Here is a 17,408-nt window from a genome sequence, read left to right as displayed (position 1 = left end):
CAGTAGTGTTTCTATTTATACTGAGCCTGCTCTAACAGTCATGGTGGAGTAAATATAGGCCTATCTACCGCTCAGCTGTTGATAAAAGCATTTCTGCTGTGATCTCACCTAGCCTATTTCAGGAATGGATCTGTGATGTCTCTGGATGAAGGGAATACAGATAGACACAGCAGTTTCGTCTCTTCAGCTTTGATCATCACACAACTTTCATATATGTTTCAGGCAAAGTGGAGCATCAAAAACATATTACTTCAATCCTATCCTTTGTAAAACATGCGCATGTGGTCTAATAAGTAAAATAGCCCAAAGTAATAGAACATTTTAAATAATACAGTAATTTGGGATATTATCAAAAGTAAAAATACTCTGAAACATGTTACTGCAGCATACTGTAAATTATGGTGCGTTGTGTGAAAATGTTGTGAACAGGGAAATACTTGCTGTATTTTGAATGGTACTGTAATTCCACCCCACAGAATACAGTACCGTACTGTATCTTCGGAGTGCCAAAAACCTGTTGATGCGTGGTATTGTTATTTCTGTCTCATTAACATATTTTGAGGCATACCTTGTAAGACACTATATTTGTTACACACGAGTGAGAATGCTGTATCAATTGCACTCTTATGTGGTTATAGTGCCTCATCAACATGTATAGGGGATATATTGGAGTGGCAGCAAATCTTAAACCTTAAATTGTTAAGCATTTTGCCACCTCCTTTTGGTCCCATTTGCCCTGTAGTCTCAGTCAGTTTGGAAGCCTTTGTTAAGGCCTCTAGAAAGACAAGTGATACAGTGCATTCAGACCGCTTGACTTTTTCCACATTCTGCTATGTTACAGCCTATTCACAAATTGATAAAATATTTTTTTCTCTCATCAATCAACACATAATACCCCATAATGACAAAGCAAAAACAGGTTTTTAGAACATTTAGGAAATGTATAAAAATACAAAGCAGAAATACCTTATTTGCATTCAGACCTTTTGATATGAGACTCGATATTGAGCTCAGTTTGTTCCTGTTTCCATTGATCATCCTTGTGATGTTTCTACAACTTGATTGGAGTCCACCTGTGGTAAATTAAATTGATTGGACATGATTTGGAAAGGCACACACCTGTCCATATAAGGACCTTGAAGGAATTGTCTGTAGAGCTCCGAGACAGGATTGTGTCGAGGCACAGATCTGGGGAAGAGTAACAAAACATTTCTGAAGCATTGAAGTCCAAGACAACACAGTAGCCTCCATCATTCTTAAATGGAAGAAGTTGGGAACCATCAAGACTCTTCCTAGATCTGGCCAAACTGAGCAATCGGGGGAGAAGGGCCTTGGTCAGGGAGGTGAGCAAGAACCCGATGGTCAGTCTGCCAGAGCTCCTCTGTGGAGGAGGACAACCATCTCTGCAGCACTTCACCAATCGAGCCTTTATGGTAGAGTGGCCAGACGGAAGCCTCTCCTTAGTAAAAGGCACACGACAGCCCACTTGGAGTTTTCCAAATGGCACCCAAAGGACTCTCAGACCTTAATACCAAGTGTCAATACTGAGGTCTTTGTTCTGTTCCTCCAGGCTATCTCTATCTCGGTGACACCCACCACATCTGATCTATGGAATGCCAGCTGTAGGTTTTTATCACCAAGCCATCACTTAATCAGTTGCCAGCCCAAGCTCCATAAAGACTCCTCTCAGTTAACTCAGAAAGGAGAGAGAGAGTCCTCAGAACTTACTCTATTAAATAAAACAACCATTTGGTGCATAAATATAACATAATCCTGTAATCCTGCTACCACAAGGAACCTGGCACCTTCCCTACAGTGAAGCATGACGGTGGCAGCATCATGCTGTGGGGATGTTTTTCTGCGGCAGGGACTAGGAAACTAGTCAGGATCGAGGGAAAGATGAAAGGAGCAAAGCACAGAGAGATCCTTAATGAAAACATGCTTCAGAGCGCTCAAGACTTCAGACTGGGGCAACGGTTTACCTTCCAACAGGACAACGACCCTAAGCACACAGTCAAGACAACGCAGGAGTGGCCTGTCCTTGAGTGGCCCAGCCGGAGCCTGGACTTGAACCCAATCTAACTTCTCTGGAGACCTGAAAATAGCTGTGCAGCAACGCTCCCCATCCAACCTGACAGAGCTTGAGAGGATCTGCAGAAAAGAATGGGAGAAACTCCCCAAATTCAGTTGTGCCAAGCTTGTAGCATCATACCCAAGAAGACTCGAGGCTGTAATCGCTGCCAAAGGTGCTTCAACAAAGTACTGAGTAAACGGTCTGAATACTTATGTAAATCTGGTATTTACGTTTTTAATTTTTAATACATTAGCAAAAATGTATAAAAAACTGTTTTTGCTTTTTCATTATGGGGTATTGTGTGTAGATTGATGAGGGGAAACAACTATTTAATACATTTTACAATAAGGCTGTAACTTAACAAAATGTGGAAAAAGTCAAGGGGTCTGAATACTTTCCGAATACCCTGTATCCAACACCAAATATTAATTAATATACTCATGTGTAAACACTTTATCTAGTAGCCAACTTGCTTGCACCAATCCCTTTGAATTACAATAATATACTGTGAAATACAAACCCCTCCCCTCAATTAATTTCATCCATTAATTCTGATTACAGTAGCATTTACGATTTACAGTATAATCTAGTACATTTTACGGTATTGTACTGTGTCATCACAGAGTATTCGCTTTGATACCATGTTTATATTACAATAAGTGTGCTGTAACATGAAATATAGAGTTGTACTTGCCACTGAGCTGCCCGTAAGCTACCGTCAAATTCACAGTAACCCCTTCACAGTGTACACACGGTTTTGTTTTAAATCTGCAATATCTGCAGGGTTTGACCATAAGTGGGCTTAAGCACTGTGTGTAGAATTAGCATGCCCATAGTCCAGTATCAGAATAACTTTCCTTTAATAATAAACCAGTCAGAGTGAATGACTGACACAGCATTTCCCTTGGCTCACTGAGTCTACCCACTTTATATTATTCAAATGATGCCAGTCTTATCTTGGCCATAGCAGACTGGGAGAATAGACATGCAGGATCTCGGGGCTGGAGAAAGCCTTATCTCTCACTCTCTCCTTCCCTCTTTCTTTCTCTCAGGCTGCTTTTAAAGGGAAACAATGAGAATAATACAAGTTCAAAAATAGACTGAGAACAGAAAGATTGTATTTGAGCCTTTGAAAATCCACAGAGATGTACTCTCAGCCTATTCAAATATTTGTGATGACTGATTAACATGACCACTGTTATACAGACAGCTAGGTCACCCGTGATACAAGTCAGTATTCAACGTCCATCCATGTCTGAGGACATCGGGAGATGATGTGGAAACTGGCCACTAGGGGCAACATTGAGCGCTGTTACCTTCAAGTAGGTTTCGGTTGTGGGTGGGCATAAGCACCTGCTTCTGATTCCAAAGGTTACAAGTTTGAATCCAGCTGTAGAATGCTGTTTTTGAGATTTTTTGTTTTAAACCTTTCCCAAACCTTAACCCTTACCTTTCAGACTTAATGCCTAAACTTAACCTTAAACACTTTGAAATTTGACGTTTGCAACAACAAATGTGTTGTGTGAGAAACATGGATGAACGTCTAATTCTGACGTAAGACTGAGACCTAGTTGTATACAGTAGCCTACAGGTTTTATATAACGCAGTGCATTATAATATGAATGATCATGTTTTAAGCAGTTTATCCCAAGGAGCAAGGAAATATTGGTCCCTCTCACATGTTAATCCACTGATAGGAACTTTGATTGATCTATAAAAACATTCTCAACATGATCACCAAGTAATACATCTCTGCCTCAGTCAGAGAAAGAAAGAGATACAATTCAAAACAAAAAATAAACAACCTATTTTATATCACAAAAAGAAACACATAAAAATCAAAACAGCCAGCTAGCTGCAACACAATATCTAGTTTACTCAACTTTGGGACAGGAAAGCTGCATGCATAAGCTGCATTACTGATATAGGCCTATGCCAAAGTTGAGGAAACTAGAAATCGTGTTGCAGCTGGTTGCCTTAAATGTTTGTGTGATATATTTTTTTTAAGTTGATGCAACTTCAGTTGTTTTTACAGTGATGCAGTAGCAGGTGTAATAAGCTGAATTTGCTGTACAACCTTTGTGTATATGTTTAATGTGTGTCTAATTTGGATTTCCTGTTTTTCTTGGCCATTGCCAACACTAAATATGTCAATTAAAACATAGTTTTTGTATTGAATATGACCCTGAATTCCTAATTGCGATGAACACATTTGTATGGATATTATATGAATAGTACTTGTTTTACCCTATAAATATTACTTATTTGGGTTGTAGTAGACCTATAACATTGTGCAAACTGTATGTGTTCTGGTAGAAGGCCATTCATTTAATTGGCAATACACACCGCTGCGACTCATCTGCCGGACTAGGTTGCGGGTGCGTGACACTGCGTGTGTTGCAAGCATTGGATTTGTTCAATGTGTTGCTTTGCAATGCGGTAGGCTACCAGTAGTAATGCCGCATTCACTTGATAGTTGGTTCTAGAAAATGCAGAAATGTCAAACTTTCTAACTTGTTGTAGTTATACACGTGCCACGTTCAACCAGTTAGCACAGGTGTGTCAAACTAATTCAACAGAGGGCCGCGTTTCTGCAAGTTTTTCGTTTTTCCTTCCAATTAAGACCTACACAACCAGGTGAGGGGAGTTCCTTATTAATTAGTGATCTTAATTCGTCAATCAAGCAGGGTGGAGCAAAAACCTGCAATACACTCCTCCCTCCATGGAATGAGTTTGACACATGTGAGTTAGCAAGTAGGAAATGTCTGAGTTTCCTAGTTCCCGAAAGGAAGTGAGCGCTGCATAAACCACAGAATGAGTTAATGTGTAGCGTGATTCCGTTTTTTTATATACAGACTTAAGTCAAACGTACCATACAGCAATAACCTGTGTTCACATAGCGTGTGAATTGGCAGCATCACAAGCGCTGGAAAATCTCCAGCCCACTTTTAAGATCTGCGTGGCTGTGGTAATGCCGCGTTCGAATGTTAGTCGGAACTAGGAAACTCAAATGTCCGACTTGCTAACCCAGGTGACAGAATCGAACAATAGGAAGCTCTACGCAAATAGCTTACGTTCATTTGAACTCTGAGGTCCCAAGTTTCCAATAGCACATGAACGCAACAATGGTGCGCTCAAGACAACTCTGACGCCTTGATTACACCGATAACAATTATGTATTTTGGTACACCAGAAGTACATTAATTTCCAATGGAACGCTGTGCTTGCATTGCAGAAACAGTTGTAGTGCGTTCTGTGTGGTGCATACGTTGGATTTATCAATGCGTACATGGCTTGACAGAAATGGTAGCAGAAGGTGAACGCTGAACTTTTCTTGCACAGATATCCAGATGATGCTGCGTACCATTTTTATTTATTATTTATTTTTATTTTACCTTTATTTAACCAGGTAGGCAAGTTGAGAACAAGTTCTCATTTACAATTGCGACCTGGCCAAGATAAAGCAAAGCAGTTCGACAGATAGAACGACACAGAGTTACACATGGAGTAAAAACAAACATACAGTCAATAATGCAGTATAAACAGGGCTATATACAATGTGAGCAAATGAGGTGAGAAGGGAGGTAAAGGCAAAAAAGGCCATGATGGCAAAGTAAATACAATATAGCAAGTAAAATACTGGAATGGTAGTTTTGCAATGGAAGAATGTGCAAAGTAGAAATAAAAAATAATGGGGTGCAAAGGAGCAAAATAAATTAATTAATTAAAATTAAATACAGTTGGGAAAGAGGTAGTTGTTTGGGCTAAATTATAGGTGGGCTATGTACAGGTGCAGTAATCTGTGAGCTGCTCTGACAGTTGGTGCTTAAAGCTAGTGAGGGAGATAAGTGTTTCCAGTTTCAGAGATTTTTGTAGTTCGTTCCAGTCATTGGCAGCAGAGAACTGGAAGGAGAGGCGGCCAAAGAAAGAATTGGTTTTGGGGGTGACTAGAGAGATATACCTGCTGGAGCGTGTGCTACAGGTGGGAGATGCTATGGTGACCAGCGAGCTGAGATAAGGGGGGACTTTACCTAGCAGGGTCTTGTAGATGACATGGAGCCAGTGGGTTTGGCGACGAGTATGAAGCGAGGGCCAGCCAACGAGAGCGTACAGGTCGCAATGGTGGGTAGTATATGGGGCTTTGGTGATAAAACGGATTGCAATGTGATAGACTGCATCCAATTTGTTGAGTAGGGTATTGGAGGCTATTTTGTAAATGACATCGCCAAAGTCGAGGATTGGTAGGATGGTCAGTTTTACAAGGGTATGTTTGGCAGCATGAGTGAAGGATGCTTTGTTGCGAAATAGGAAGCCAATTCTAGATTTAACTTTGGATTGGAGATGTTTGATATGGGTCTGGAAGGAGAGTTTACAGTCTAACCAGACACCTAAGTATTTGTAGTTGTCCACGTATTCTAAGTCAGAGCCGTCCAGAGTAGTGATGTTGGACAGGCGGGTAGGTGCAGGTATCGATCGGTTGAAGAGCATGCATTTAGTTTTACTTGTATTTAAGAGCAATTGGAGGCCACGGAAGGAGAGTTGTATGGCATTGAAGCTTGCCTGGAGGGTTGTTAACACAGTGTCCAAAGAAGGGCCGGAAGTATACAGAATAGTGTCGTCTGCGTAGAGGTGGATCAGGGACTCACCAGCAGCAAGAGCGACCTCATTGATGTATACAGAGAAGAGAGTCGGTCCAAGAATTGAACCCTGTGGCACCCCCATAGAGACTGCCAGAGGTCCGGACAGCAGACCCTCCGATTTGACACACTGAACTCTATCAGAGAAGTAGTTGGTGAACCAGGCGAGGCAATCATTTGAGAAACCAAGGCTGTCGAGTCTGCCGATGAGGATATGGTGATTGACAGAGTCGAAAGCCTTGGCCAGATCAATGAATACGGCTGCACAGTAATGTTTCTTATCGATGGCGGTTAAGATATCGTTTAGGACCTTGAGCGTGGCTGAGGTGCACCCATGACCAGCTCTGAAACCGGATTGCATAGCAGAGAAGGTATGGTGAGATTCGAAATGGTCGGTAATCTGTTTGTTGACTTGGCTTTCGAAGACCTTAGAAAGGCACGGTAGGATAGATATAGGTCTGTAGCAGTTTGGGTCAAGAGTGTCCCCCCCTTTGAAGAGGGGGATGACCGCAGCTGCTTTCCAATCTTTGGGAATCTCAGACGACACGAGAGAGAGGTTGAACAGGCTAGTAATAGGGGTGGCAACAATTTTGGCAGATAATTTTAGAAAGAAAGGGTCCAGATTGTCTAGCCCGGCTGATTTGTAGGGGTCCAGATTTTGCAGCTCTTTCAGAACATCAGCTGAATGGATTTGGGAGAAGGAGAAATGGGGAAGGCTTGGGCGAGTTGCTGTTGGGGGTGCAGTGCTGTTGTCCGGGGTAGGAGTAGCCAGGTGGAAAGCATGGCCAGCCGTAGAAAAATGCTTATTGAAATTCTCAATTATGGTGGATTTATCAGTGGTGACAGTGTTTCCTATCTTCAGTGCAGTGGGCAGCTGGGAGGAGGTGTTCTTATTCTCCATGGACTTTACAGTGTCCCAGAACTTTTTTGAGTTAGTGTTGCAGGAAGCAAATTTCTGCTTGAAAAAGCAGAAGAAAAAAAAAGCATTTTGTGTAACGACACTATCGATATGATCAGGCATGAACTCCGAATTAGGAAATCTCCGACCTCCGACTTCAGTGCATTCAAGAGAACTGGGAACTCGGGAAGCAACGATTTCTGACTGGGAAAATCTTTGACAGTCGGAAATTCGGGCATCGTGGTGCTTTCAAGACAACTGGGAACTCGCAAAAACACAAGGTCAAATCACGTCAGTGATTTTTCAGGTCGGAAAGTCCGAACTGTAGAAAGATGCCTGAGTTAGAAGACCATCGGAGCTCGTTTATTTCGAGATCCCAGTTGTCTTGAACGCACTGAAGTCTAAAAGCCGGATATTTCCGAGTTTCGAGTCCCCAGTTGCTTTGAACGCGTCATCCTAGTGTTACGACTTTTCCGACCTGAAGATCACTGACGTCACGATTTGTCCCATTATGAGCTCGTTTTTTCCGAGTTCCCAGTTGTCATGAACGCACCATCAATTCCGTATTCTTGCCACTAGTTTCATACTAGCCTACGTAGTTGATACCACCTAGAGAACGCAGTGTCACGGACAGCCAATTCTTCTCATTCGACCAGCTATAATAAATCCTAATGGAAAAGGTACAGATGTTACGAGGTAAGAAAAAATGTAGCCAATGTTGTTCAAACATTTCAGGCAGAAAATAGCCTAAAAAGAATCGGTTTATCATCCCGGTTATAGCCTACAGTCAAACTTTGGGGGTGGGATGATGGCTTATGTTTCGTCTGTCGTGTGTGACATAACTGTATGTAGGTTGCTAATGCTAGTGCTTTTTAAAAAACGTTTATAGAACAGGTTTATTTAGCTCGACTTTACTTCATTCCGCTATCTCCTTGCGAGTCGCAACTTTATTTAAAGTATGTGGTGTGTCGCGAATGTCGTAGTGGCTACAGACAGCAGCCATATGTGTGGGGCTTCAATGTTGTTATGATACAGGTGACACTAACCGTGACGTTCTCTACGATGAGATAGCTTAGTGTGTAGCTTACGGATTTTCACAATGAAGCGTGTGGTCCTTTTGTATTTATTAACTGCGTGTCAAGGATTGTTCTAGTAAACCGAGGGCATTTGTATGACGCTAACACCTTTATGTGCCCCTCCATGTACCGACTTTTTCGGTCTTCCTAGACTACTATTTATAGTTAATTTACACGTGTTTTGTCAGTAGGACGTGTTTTAACAGTGCTATCTGGTTGTCAATGCATGGTTTATGATGGGGATAGATGAAGCAGGTGCAGGCTCTAGTGGCAGCGTGACCAGTCATTTTTAAGTGATTTTGACAAGCATGTAGGCAATTGGACGTTGTTACCTCACCTGCGTGCAGCACATGGCATAATCATCTACTTTCTTGTCTGTTCTGCCTTATGGTCTGTCTGACAAGTAATCTGAGATGGTCTTTAGAAGAATGGCTTTCCCAGCCGATGAGTACTGGCTGAGGATGATGAAGACGAAGAAGATACAGGGGTCACCGCAGCAGTGTCAGGGGCTGCAGGGACCTCTGTGATTGCTGACCTCATCTCTGACCTCCCCAGCTCTGTATTGGCTGACCATGGCCACTCAGAGGACACCCCTGGTCAAAGACTTTAACCACTTCATTACCTGCTACCTGTGCAGAGGTTACCTGATCAAACCCACCACGGTCACTGAGTGCCTGCACACATGTAAGTAACACACACACACACATGTACACACACACAATCACACAATTCCTGTGCACCAGGTAATGCAACATTGTCGTGTATTCAAGTTTTAAAAAGGCTTCTAAAGTTTTAATTTACACTTAAATGTCAGACTTCCCTTACGAAAAAAGTTTCAACCCCAACAAAAATGTCCATTAATTATAATCCACATAATTGTCCTGTTGCTACAGGATTATTTTCCTGCTGTGAAAAACTGTTTAAATTAAGATATTACGTATTCATCTCTATACGTCCCCTCACTCCCATCTTCTCCCACACACACTAGAAGCATCTTATATAATAGTAGTGTGATTTTTCTTGTTTTCCAGTTTGTAAGAGCTGTATCATCCAGCACTTTGAAGACAGTAATGACTGTCCCAAATGTGGCATTCAAGTCCATGAAACCAACCCTCTAGAGATGCTAAGGTATGACATATACAAACATAGTCCTCCACTAGCTTTGACCATCCCTGACAGACAACAACACTCTTAGGAAAAAAAGCTGTAATCTAGAACAAAAGAAGGTTCTTTGGTTGTCCCCATCGGCAAGCCCTTTGAAGAACCCTTTTTGTTTCCAGGTAGAACTTTTTGGGTCCCATGTAGAACCCTTATCGCAGAGGCTTCTACATAGAAACTAAAAGGGTTCTACCTGGAACCAGAAAGTGTTCTCCTATGGGGACAGCCGAAGAACCCTTTTGAAACTCTTTTTCTGAGTGAAGCTAACAACAAACACTTGGCCTTCACTTTGCTTTGAATACTGCAAGTGCACTGTCAGCACAAACCACAGCCTCCTCTTTCTCTTACCCGTGTCACATCCTCATCTTCACTGGTCCTCTCTCTTCTCAGGTTGGACAATACTCTTGAGGAAATCATTTTCAAGCTTGTACCTGGATTACGAGACAGTGAGTTCTTGTCATCTGTCATCTAGGAAAAAACCGACATATTTCTAAATGATCTGTCAGTCAATACTTTCAATCACTCTTTAGAGGAGACTTGTCATTAGATGTAATGAGACTCATGAAAGTACCTTGTACTTCTGTATTCTTTATGACTGTGTGTGTTGACCAGAAGAGGAACAGCAGGAGATTAATTTCTGGAGGAAGAATAAATCCAAAGAAAATGGACAAGGTACAGAATAAATCTCAGTAACTAAGTCACTCTCACAAATGGTACTGTGTGTTACTATAAAATGTAATAAGTATGTCATTACACATGAATAGAGTAAAGCACTGATATTGGACAACCTTTTTCAGCCAGGCTTGCTAGTATTATCTCCTAAAATCACATGTGCTCTGCTATCCCACAGGAGACTGCCTTGGGTCTAGGCTTGGGCTCAGTGATGATGAGGATGGTGATGAAGATGGTCAGGATTATCACAGGAGTGACCCCCAGATAGCCATCTGCCTGGACTGTCTCCACAACAATGGACATGCTGCAGACGACACAGTAAAGGTGTGTGTGTGTGTAGCAGTTTCATGCCCATAGGAAGCAACAGGGGCATGTGCCCCCTCAGATTTGTCCTGTTTAAAAATAATAATAATACAAAAACATATTTTTGTTGTTGTTTCTCTGTAATGCTACTAGCCAGCTAGCAATTTTATGAAGTTGTCTTTAGCCAGCCCAGATTGGTTCCCAATCTCCCAACCTCATAACTAGCTACCAAGAAGCCATTTCAGGATATCAATCAAGTTAGACAAGCTAGCTACTCTATCTATCTTAGCTGGCATGCCTGCTGGCAAGGTTCGTAGACTTTAGAAAAGCAAGCAATTGCTAAATGTACTGAATAAGACTCACATTTAATTTCAATCTTCTTTTTAAAAATTTAAATCAGAGATGCAGAGAAGCATATTTAGTTTCTTTAAAAGAAGAGCCACCAGTCAGGAGAATACAGACAGCTATGCAGAAAAATAAACATATTTTTTACATAGAATTAAGCATAATGATTATGGCTCTAGATTGCAGGAAAAAGCTGTTTTGGGTGTTTAAAAAATGCTAAATTCTACAACCCCTCACATATTTTGTGCCCACTCAGATTTTTTTGGGTATGTGTGTTTGAACTTTTTTCCTCTTCCGATAGGAGTGTTCTGTGTGAGTGTTTCTTTCAACATGCTCCGGGCCAGTTCAGGTATTCTTTGCATGTACTCTGTGTGCTATATGAATGTACAGTAAACATGCTCCTGTTGTTTACCCCAGTGTTTAATGAAGAAGTTCCTTCGCTGCTCTAGTCGAGTCACGGTGGGAACCATCAAGAAGTTTCTCAGTCTAAAGTTAAAGCTTTCAAGCTCTTGTGAGGTAAGATTACTACTGTTATTATTTTATAATGTACATAACTTGACTTTATATTATACTGCTGATGGGTATAGAAAATGTCTATAATGTGCCTTTGTTTACGGGCGAGCGAGCACGTGTTTATCTGTCTCTCTCTTTGTCTCTCTGTGTGTGTCTGTCCTCTCTCGCTAGCTGGATGTGCTGTGTAACGGGGAGATCATGGGTAAGGACCACACCCTGGAGTTCATCTACATGACCCGCTGGAGGCTGCACGGTGACAACGTGAGTCTCTTATATCATGTCCTGTTTCTGTCCTTTCCTCCACACTTCCCCTGTCTCATCCGGTTCTTAGATATCATGTTCTCTCTGGCATGCCCAGAAATCTTCCATACCCGCCCTAATAGCCAATACACCGTAGATCACGGCTTGTCAAACATTCCGCGAGGGGTTCCAATCCGGCCCGTGGGTGGTTTGAGTAAGTTTGATTTGATTTTGGGGGGGAACGAACGAACTCGATAAACTTTAAAAAAAACAAATTTACCTAAATTCATACACTTTCTTGTCTGTCCAGCTCGCTAATAATCACCCAAATGAAAGCTAGACAGTCAGAGCATAGACAATTCCAGAAACGATGGATAGAGGACTATTCCTGCCAAATGTTGATGGTGAGGAAATATACCACAGTTTCTATGCGGTCCCCTGGACCTTGTTGAAGACAGAATGCCTGTCCCTGCCCTCCGACCAGCTGTCTTTACTTTAGCAGTTCATCTTTAGTAATTCCATCTTCTTGCCCAACTGTCACTAGTACCACGGTCAGGCATTAGACCTATTAAAGGGGCTGAGTATTAAGCCTTGTCATGTTGCCACATCCTGAACAACTCGCTCATGTTAAACAGAGCCAAGTGGATGGAAAGAAGCATCGAAAGTTGAATGATATTGTGCTCATCAGCCTATGAAAAATAAATAAAGATTACCTTAAATTACATGTCTCCCCCTCAAAAAGAGGGGGGGGGGCCTTTTGACCCATTATACCAGACTCAGGCCCTGACCTTGTGCCACACTAAACTAGGCCAGACTAAGCCTAGTAGAATACAACAATAGAGATATAAGTGTGAAGGGGAGTGTGTGTGTGTGTAGCGTTACAAATAAATCTAGACAGTGTTTTATCGATGGATATCCAGCAAACCCCTAGAAATCATCAGTAGCAGTAAAGTTTGGACTGACTGCAGATAATTAATTGAGACATCCCAAAAGCATAACTTAATGCCTTGGAGCTCTGCTACCTGGCCCTGACATTATACATCAGGTTAGGGCTGGGTAGGGCCTGTTTTTTGTGTGTTTTTTTTTCAATAACTAGGATACGAGCCAGGCTTGGGTATCATTTTATAGAATTATTAAATTGATCACTAACATTTTGGAGCCATTTGCTCCCTTCTGCGCTGCTGCTCAGTGTCTCTACAGTCATATCTTACTGTCATAACATGGTGTTAGAAGTGCTTCAACCTCGTCAAATATTAGACCAGAACATTTTTATAAAATAAGACCAGTACATCATCCGAGTCGACAGGAGAGATTACTTCACAGAAAATAATAATAGTGAGTTTTGTCACAGTTTAGAATGATTAAAAAGTAGCTAGTTAACAGCTCTCTCTCCTCAACATCCAAGCGTAGCTGTTTCTATGGATACTCACACACGCAGAGAGCGCATGGAGCAGATGCAGAGCAGGGACAGACAGAGATGAGCAGCTAACAGAGAATGTTATTTCTGATTTCAGGTTCGGGCCAGGCCTTAAATTTCGCAGATTAAATTGGGCCCGGGTAGGGCCTGAATGTCGCCGGGATGTCGCAGGGTTTGGTCTTAAATGTCATGCCTGTGCAGGGCTCTAATCTGAATGTCCAATACTGCCCCCTGTCTTCTTTCAGCTGTCAGCCATAGGGATCTGGGATGGTTCACAGGATAGTATGTTCTCCTTAAAACACCATGCATGAAAACTTTGGCTTGAAGTCAGTTGAAAGGGGCAATTCTGTCTCAATGCATCCATTCCTGTGAAATATGGGCCATTTGAGATGGAATTGCAAAGTTCATTAGTGAAATACACTCGTCAGAACGTGCCAGCATCTACTAGGCTATTTACTTTGCAAGTTGTCTTTGTATAAACTTCCAGGAAACTGAGAATAAACAGCACTGTCTTTCTACACTCTCCTCAGACATATCCCATGGTCCTGGAGTACAGGCCACGAATAGACTTTGGCTGAACAAAGCCCTTGAGAAGCCTTCATCGACAAATAAAAGCAATGACTGGATGTGCATCAAACTGAGGCCAGGGATTCAAATCTTTCCCAACATTTTGAACTTCTGTTTAATATTGTTGTGTCCTTCGTTGTTGAACATTCCGTGCTTGTGGCCAAAGTGATCTTTAAGACGAGTAACTAGCGAGACAAGCTTAGCTGAAACATAGATGTATGAATGTATCCAAATGGTATTTATTAGCCAGGTATCCTGGTAACCCAGCCAATGACAAGGATTGACCTGCATCTACATGATGAATACAACTTGGTGTGTACAGAAAATGAAATGGAAAGAGTAATAGGGAGGAGTCAAGTAACTCCAAGGCCTTCCAACGGATGCCTGACTGTTTCAACAAGAAAAGTTTAAAAACATTTTTTTTTTAATTAAGCCATTTTTTCATTTTATAAAATGCACATAACATATCCACAGATTTGCACACAATCAATCAATTGACCGAGCAACTTAATGTTGCCAAAAGGTTTCAGAGACTAAACCGAAGCTCATTCGTCTTCGTATACGTATTCGTATTATAACCAGTCTGACATGTTGCTGAAATCAACAAACACTCTCTGACAGAGGCTCGGGAGCCTGCGTGATGGGAAGAGAAACGTTAAGCCTCTTTTTAACAAACAAACACACACCCACACACTCACTCAACCCAAACTGCAGTGTGATTGCCCTGGCTCCTGCCAATCTCAGACCTGCACTAATAGCTTTTTTTGGCACCAGTCAGAGTGACCAGGTATTACATTTTAGTTTTTCAGATTAATCTTAGTATCTCTCTATCCTAAAAAGATACAATCTTACATGTTTTGAAAGGAAACCAGTGGTGTGTACATTTCATATTGTTACTAGACCTTTGAGCTATAAATGTGTTTTTTGAAGTACATGACATTACAACATGTAATAGTTGTAATGTTAGTAGTATGAGATATGAATTATGCCAATTATGGATCTTTGATCACAGAATAGTATTGGGCACTGTAAGAACTGGTTGGCATAAGGCTTATTGTATTAGCGTTGAGGTGTAGTGTACTGAAGCTGAATCTCACAGTGATTCGGTATAGAGAGTATACCGTGTCTGCTTCATTACCCATTCATCTCAAGTTTAGCCTTTTAAACTGTAATCTATGTTGATGTGGTTTATATGTGAAAACCATTTGAGGTGTGTTCCTTGCAGTGAAGCCAACCTGTCCTTTTGCTGACAAGGATTTATTTTTTATTTTTTTTAAGACAGAAAAGGAAACATGTACATATTATTATGGTAAAAGTTTTATGCTGCTTAGAGTAATATATTATATTTTTAAATGTACCCATGCCTGAGAATCATTCTTGAGATATTAGAGCTGTAGAAATATTGTTCATAACTGTACTTGATTTATAATAATTATTCATTAATAAATTAAATGTTTTTATTTTACTTACTGTCTATTGACTTGACTGCCATTGATGAGACCGTTTTTTGGTTTGCTTGGGCTTTGGGCCTCTAAGTCAGGAGTCAGGACAAAGGCCTAAAGCTTTAACCAATACTCCTTTTTCTCAAATTAGGAACTTTTTTTTCCTAGCCCGTATTCTGTTTGCTCCTATGAACTTTGTTTTATAGGTTCATTACAAAGTGATCCTGCCTCCTACCCAAACTGGTCGGACCAGTTGTAACGATGAGGAATTCCCTGATATGTTTATCTGACTGGACAGGCAGGAAGAAAAGTGTTTCTAGATGCGAAAAGCGGTCAGTATGTGAAATACATCTGCCCAACTTCAACTGGAGAGAGAAACATGGTAGGAATGCACACACAGATGCTTCTCTCTCTTTGTTTGTCCTTTCTGCTTTCCCTGTATGCTTATCTGGGAGCTTTTAAGGTCAGATACTGTATACATGTATGTAGGCCAGAGTTCCCTACAGGCTTCATACTGTATGTACATTCACTCACTCATACCAGCATTTGGGTCTGAAGGATTTAGGGCACATTGACTGTAAGTCTGTAAGATGTCTCAAGAGTCCTGAAAACCCTCTATACAATCTATTTTGTAACTTTGTTTTTATTTTGGTGTTACGAAACTAAAAAGTGACCTTTTATATTAAACATAATTGAGATCTCATGAGTTCTGTGATTTAACTGACAACCTGATGACATCTGAGCTCATCATTTGGATAAAAAATAGAGTGAATCTGTGAAGTCCTGTGCTTCGAGGGGTCTATGATATTTTTATACTGTTTGCAGCAGACTGACTGGCTCCCAAAGTTCACATGGGGCTCTGGAGAGTTGGTACATTTTAGGGAAGGAGTTTCGTGGGGCTTATGTACTGAGTAAACACTGACAGATGCAACAATATCCCTTCTGTCTCAGGATGTTCCGTCTCACAAACACGCATCATGACATGAAACGAGAACTCTCATTACAGTTCTTCATTTTGTTTTTGTTTTTTTGCAGAGATGTTGATATTGATCATGTTAACATGAAGGGAAATGATTGTATTTGAGAACAATACATTCACACTCGTTCATCTGTTGCTATATTGTGTAATAACAGGTGAGAGAAGAAACTTGCAGGTATTTTGGTGGGTCAACAGTTCGAGAATGACTAAGTATCAGAATGAGTCGTTGAATACGCCTGTCACAAACTGTTGGAGTAGCACAGAGGGGCAAATTAGTAACCGCCACTTTAAGGAGGCTTAGTTATAATTGGACTGGTATGGAGGGTTGGACAGGGGCTGGATGTCTAGTTGGGTTGCCTTGTTGTTATCCTGGCTGCTGACACAACTTATTGAGTGGATTGCTCTATGTTGCATCATCCTCCCCGTCTGCTGCTGCTTCATTCTTCTGTCAGACCGATTGTGGGCTGTGTATGTAAAGGTAATATACAGTATTAGCCAAAACAGAGATTTTGGGTTACTAAGTATGATTAAAATGTATTTAATTTTTTTTGTCATTGATCAAATACTCCATAATGTCAAAGTGAAAATTAAAATTCTACAAATCTTTAAATATTGACAAAACAAAAATACATAACTAAAATATAGTTTTGCAAAAGTATTCACCCCTTTATGTTTAGGCAAGTACATTTTGGCTTAATAAATCACAAGTTACATGGATTTATATGGAAATAATAGGGATTGACATGATTTTGAAATGACTACCCCTTCCTCTGTCCCCTATACATACACCATCTGTAAGGTCTCTGTCAAGTATTGCATTTCTAGCACAAATTCAACTACAAAGACCAGGGAGCTTTTTGAAAGCCTCATAAAGAAGGGCAATGATTGGTAGATGAGTAACAATAACAAATCAGACATTGAATATCTCTAAGCATAGTAATGTTAAACTTTTTGGCCTAAATGCAAAGCCCAATGTTAGCGGCAAATCCAACACATCACTGAGTAACTGCCTCTTTATTTTCAAGCATGGTGGTGGATGCATCATGTTATGGGTATGCTTGACATTGGCAAAGACTGGGGAGTTTTT

At 41.0% G+C, this 17,408-nt stretch overlaps 1 protein-coding gene across 4 annotated transcripts; it reads left to right on the top strand.

The window, feature by feature from the left end:
- Positions 1 to 8,148: 8,148 nt before the first annotated feature.
- LOC109870409 (polycomb group RING finger protein 5-B-like) lies at positions 8,149 to 16,045 on the top strand. Of its 4 annotated transcripts, none has more exons than XM_020460909.2 (9): positions 8,149 to 8,305; positions 9,241 to 9,369; positions 9,717 to 9,813; positions 10,234 to 10,289; positions 10,459 to 10,515; positions 10,694 to 10,839; positions 11,581 to 11,679; positions 11,848 to 11,937; positions 13,864 to 16,045. In XM_020460909.2, exons 1-9 carry the CDS (start codon positions 8,281 to 8,283, stop codon positions 13,909 to 13,911), a joined length of 747 nt encoding a protein of 248 aa, XP_020316498.1. In that variant the 5' UTR covers positions 8,149 to 8,280; the 3' UTR covers positions 13,912 to 16,045. The 4 variants fall into 4 exon arrangements, with proteins under 4 accessions (XP_020316498.1, XP_020316497.1, XP_020316499.1 ...); XM_020460908.2 differs by having other exon boundaries at positions 8,151 to 8,305; positions 10,456 to 10,515; XM_020460910.2 differs by having other exon boundaries at positions 8,152 to 8,305; positions 9,090 to 9,369; positions 10,456 to 10,515.
- Positions 16,046 to 17,408: the final 1,363 nt, after the last annotated feature.

The sequence above is a fragment of the Oncorhynchus kisutch genome, linkage group LG25 (genome assembly GCF_002021735.2).
Source record: "Oncorhynchus kisutch isolate 150728-3 linkage group LG25, Okis_V2, whole genome shotgun sequence".
NCBI lineage: Eukaryota > Metazoa > Chordata > Actinopteri > Salmoniformes > Salmonidae > Oncorhynchus > Oncorhynchus kisutch.
Note: the sequence above shows the minus strand (reverse complement) of the source record. Positions and strands in the feature narration are given on the sequence as shown.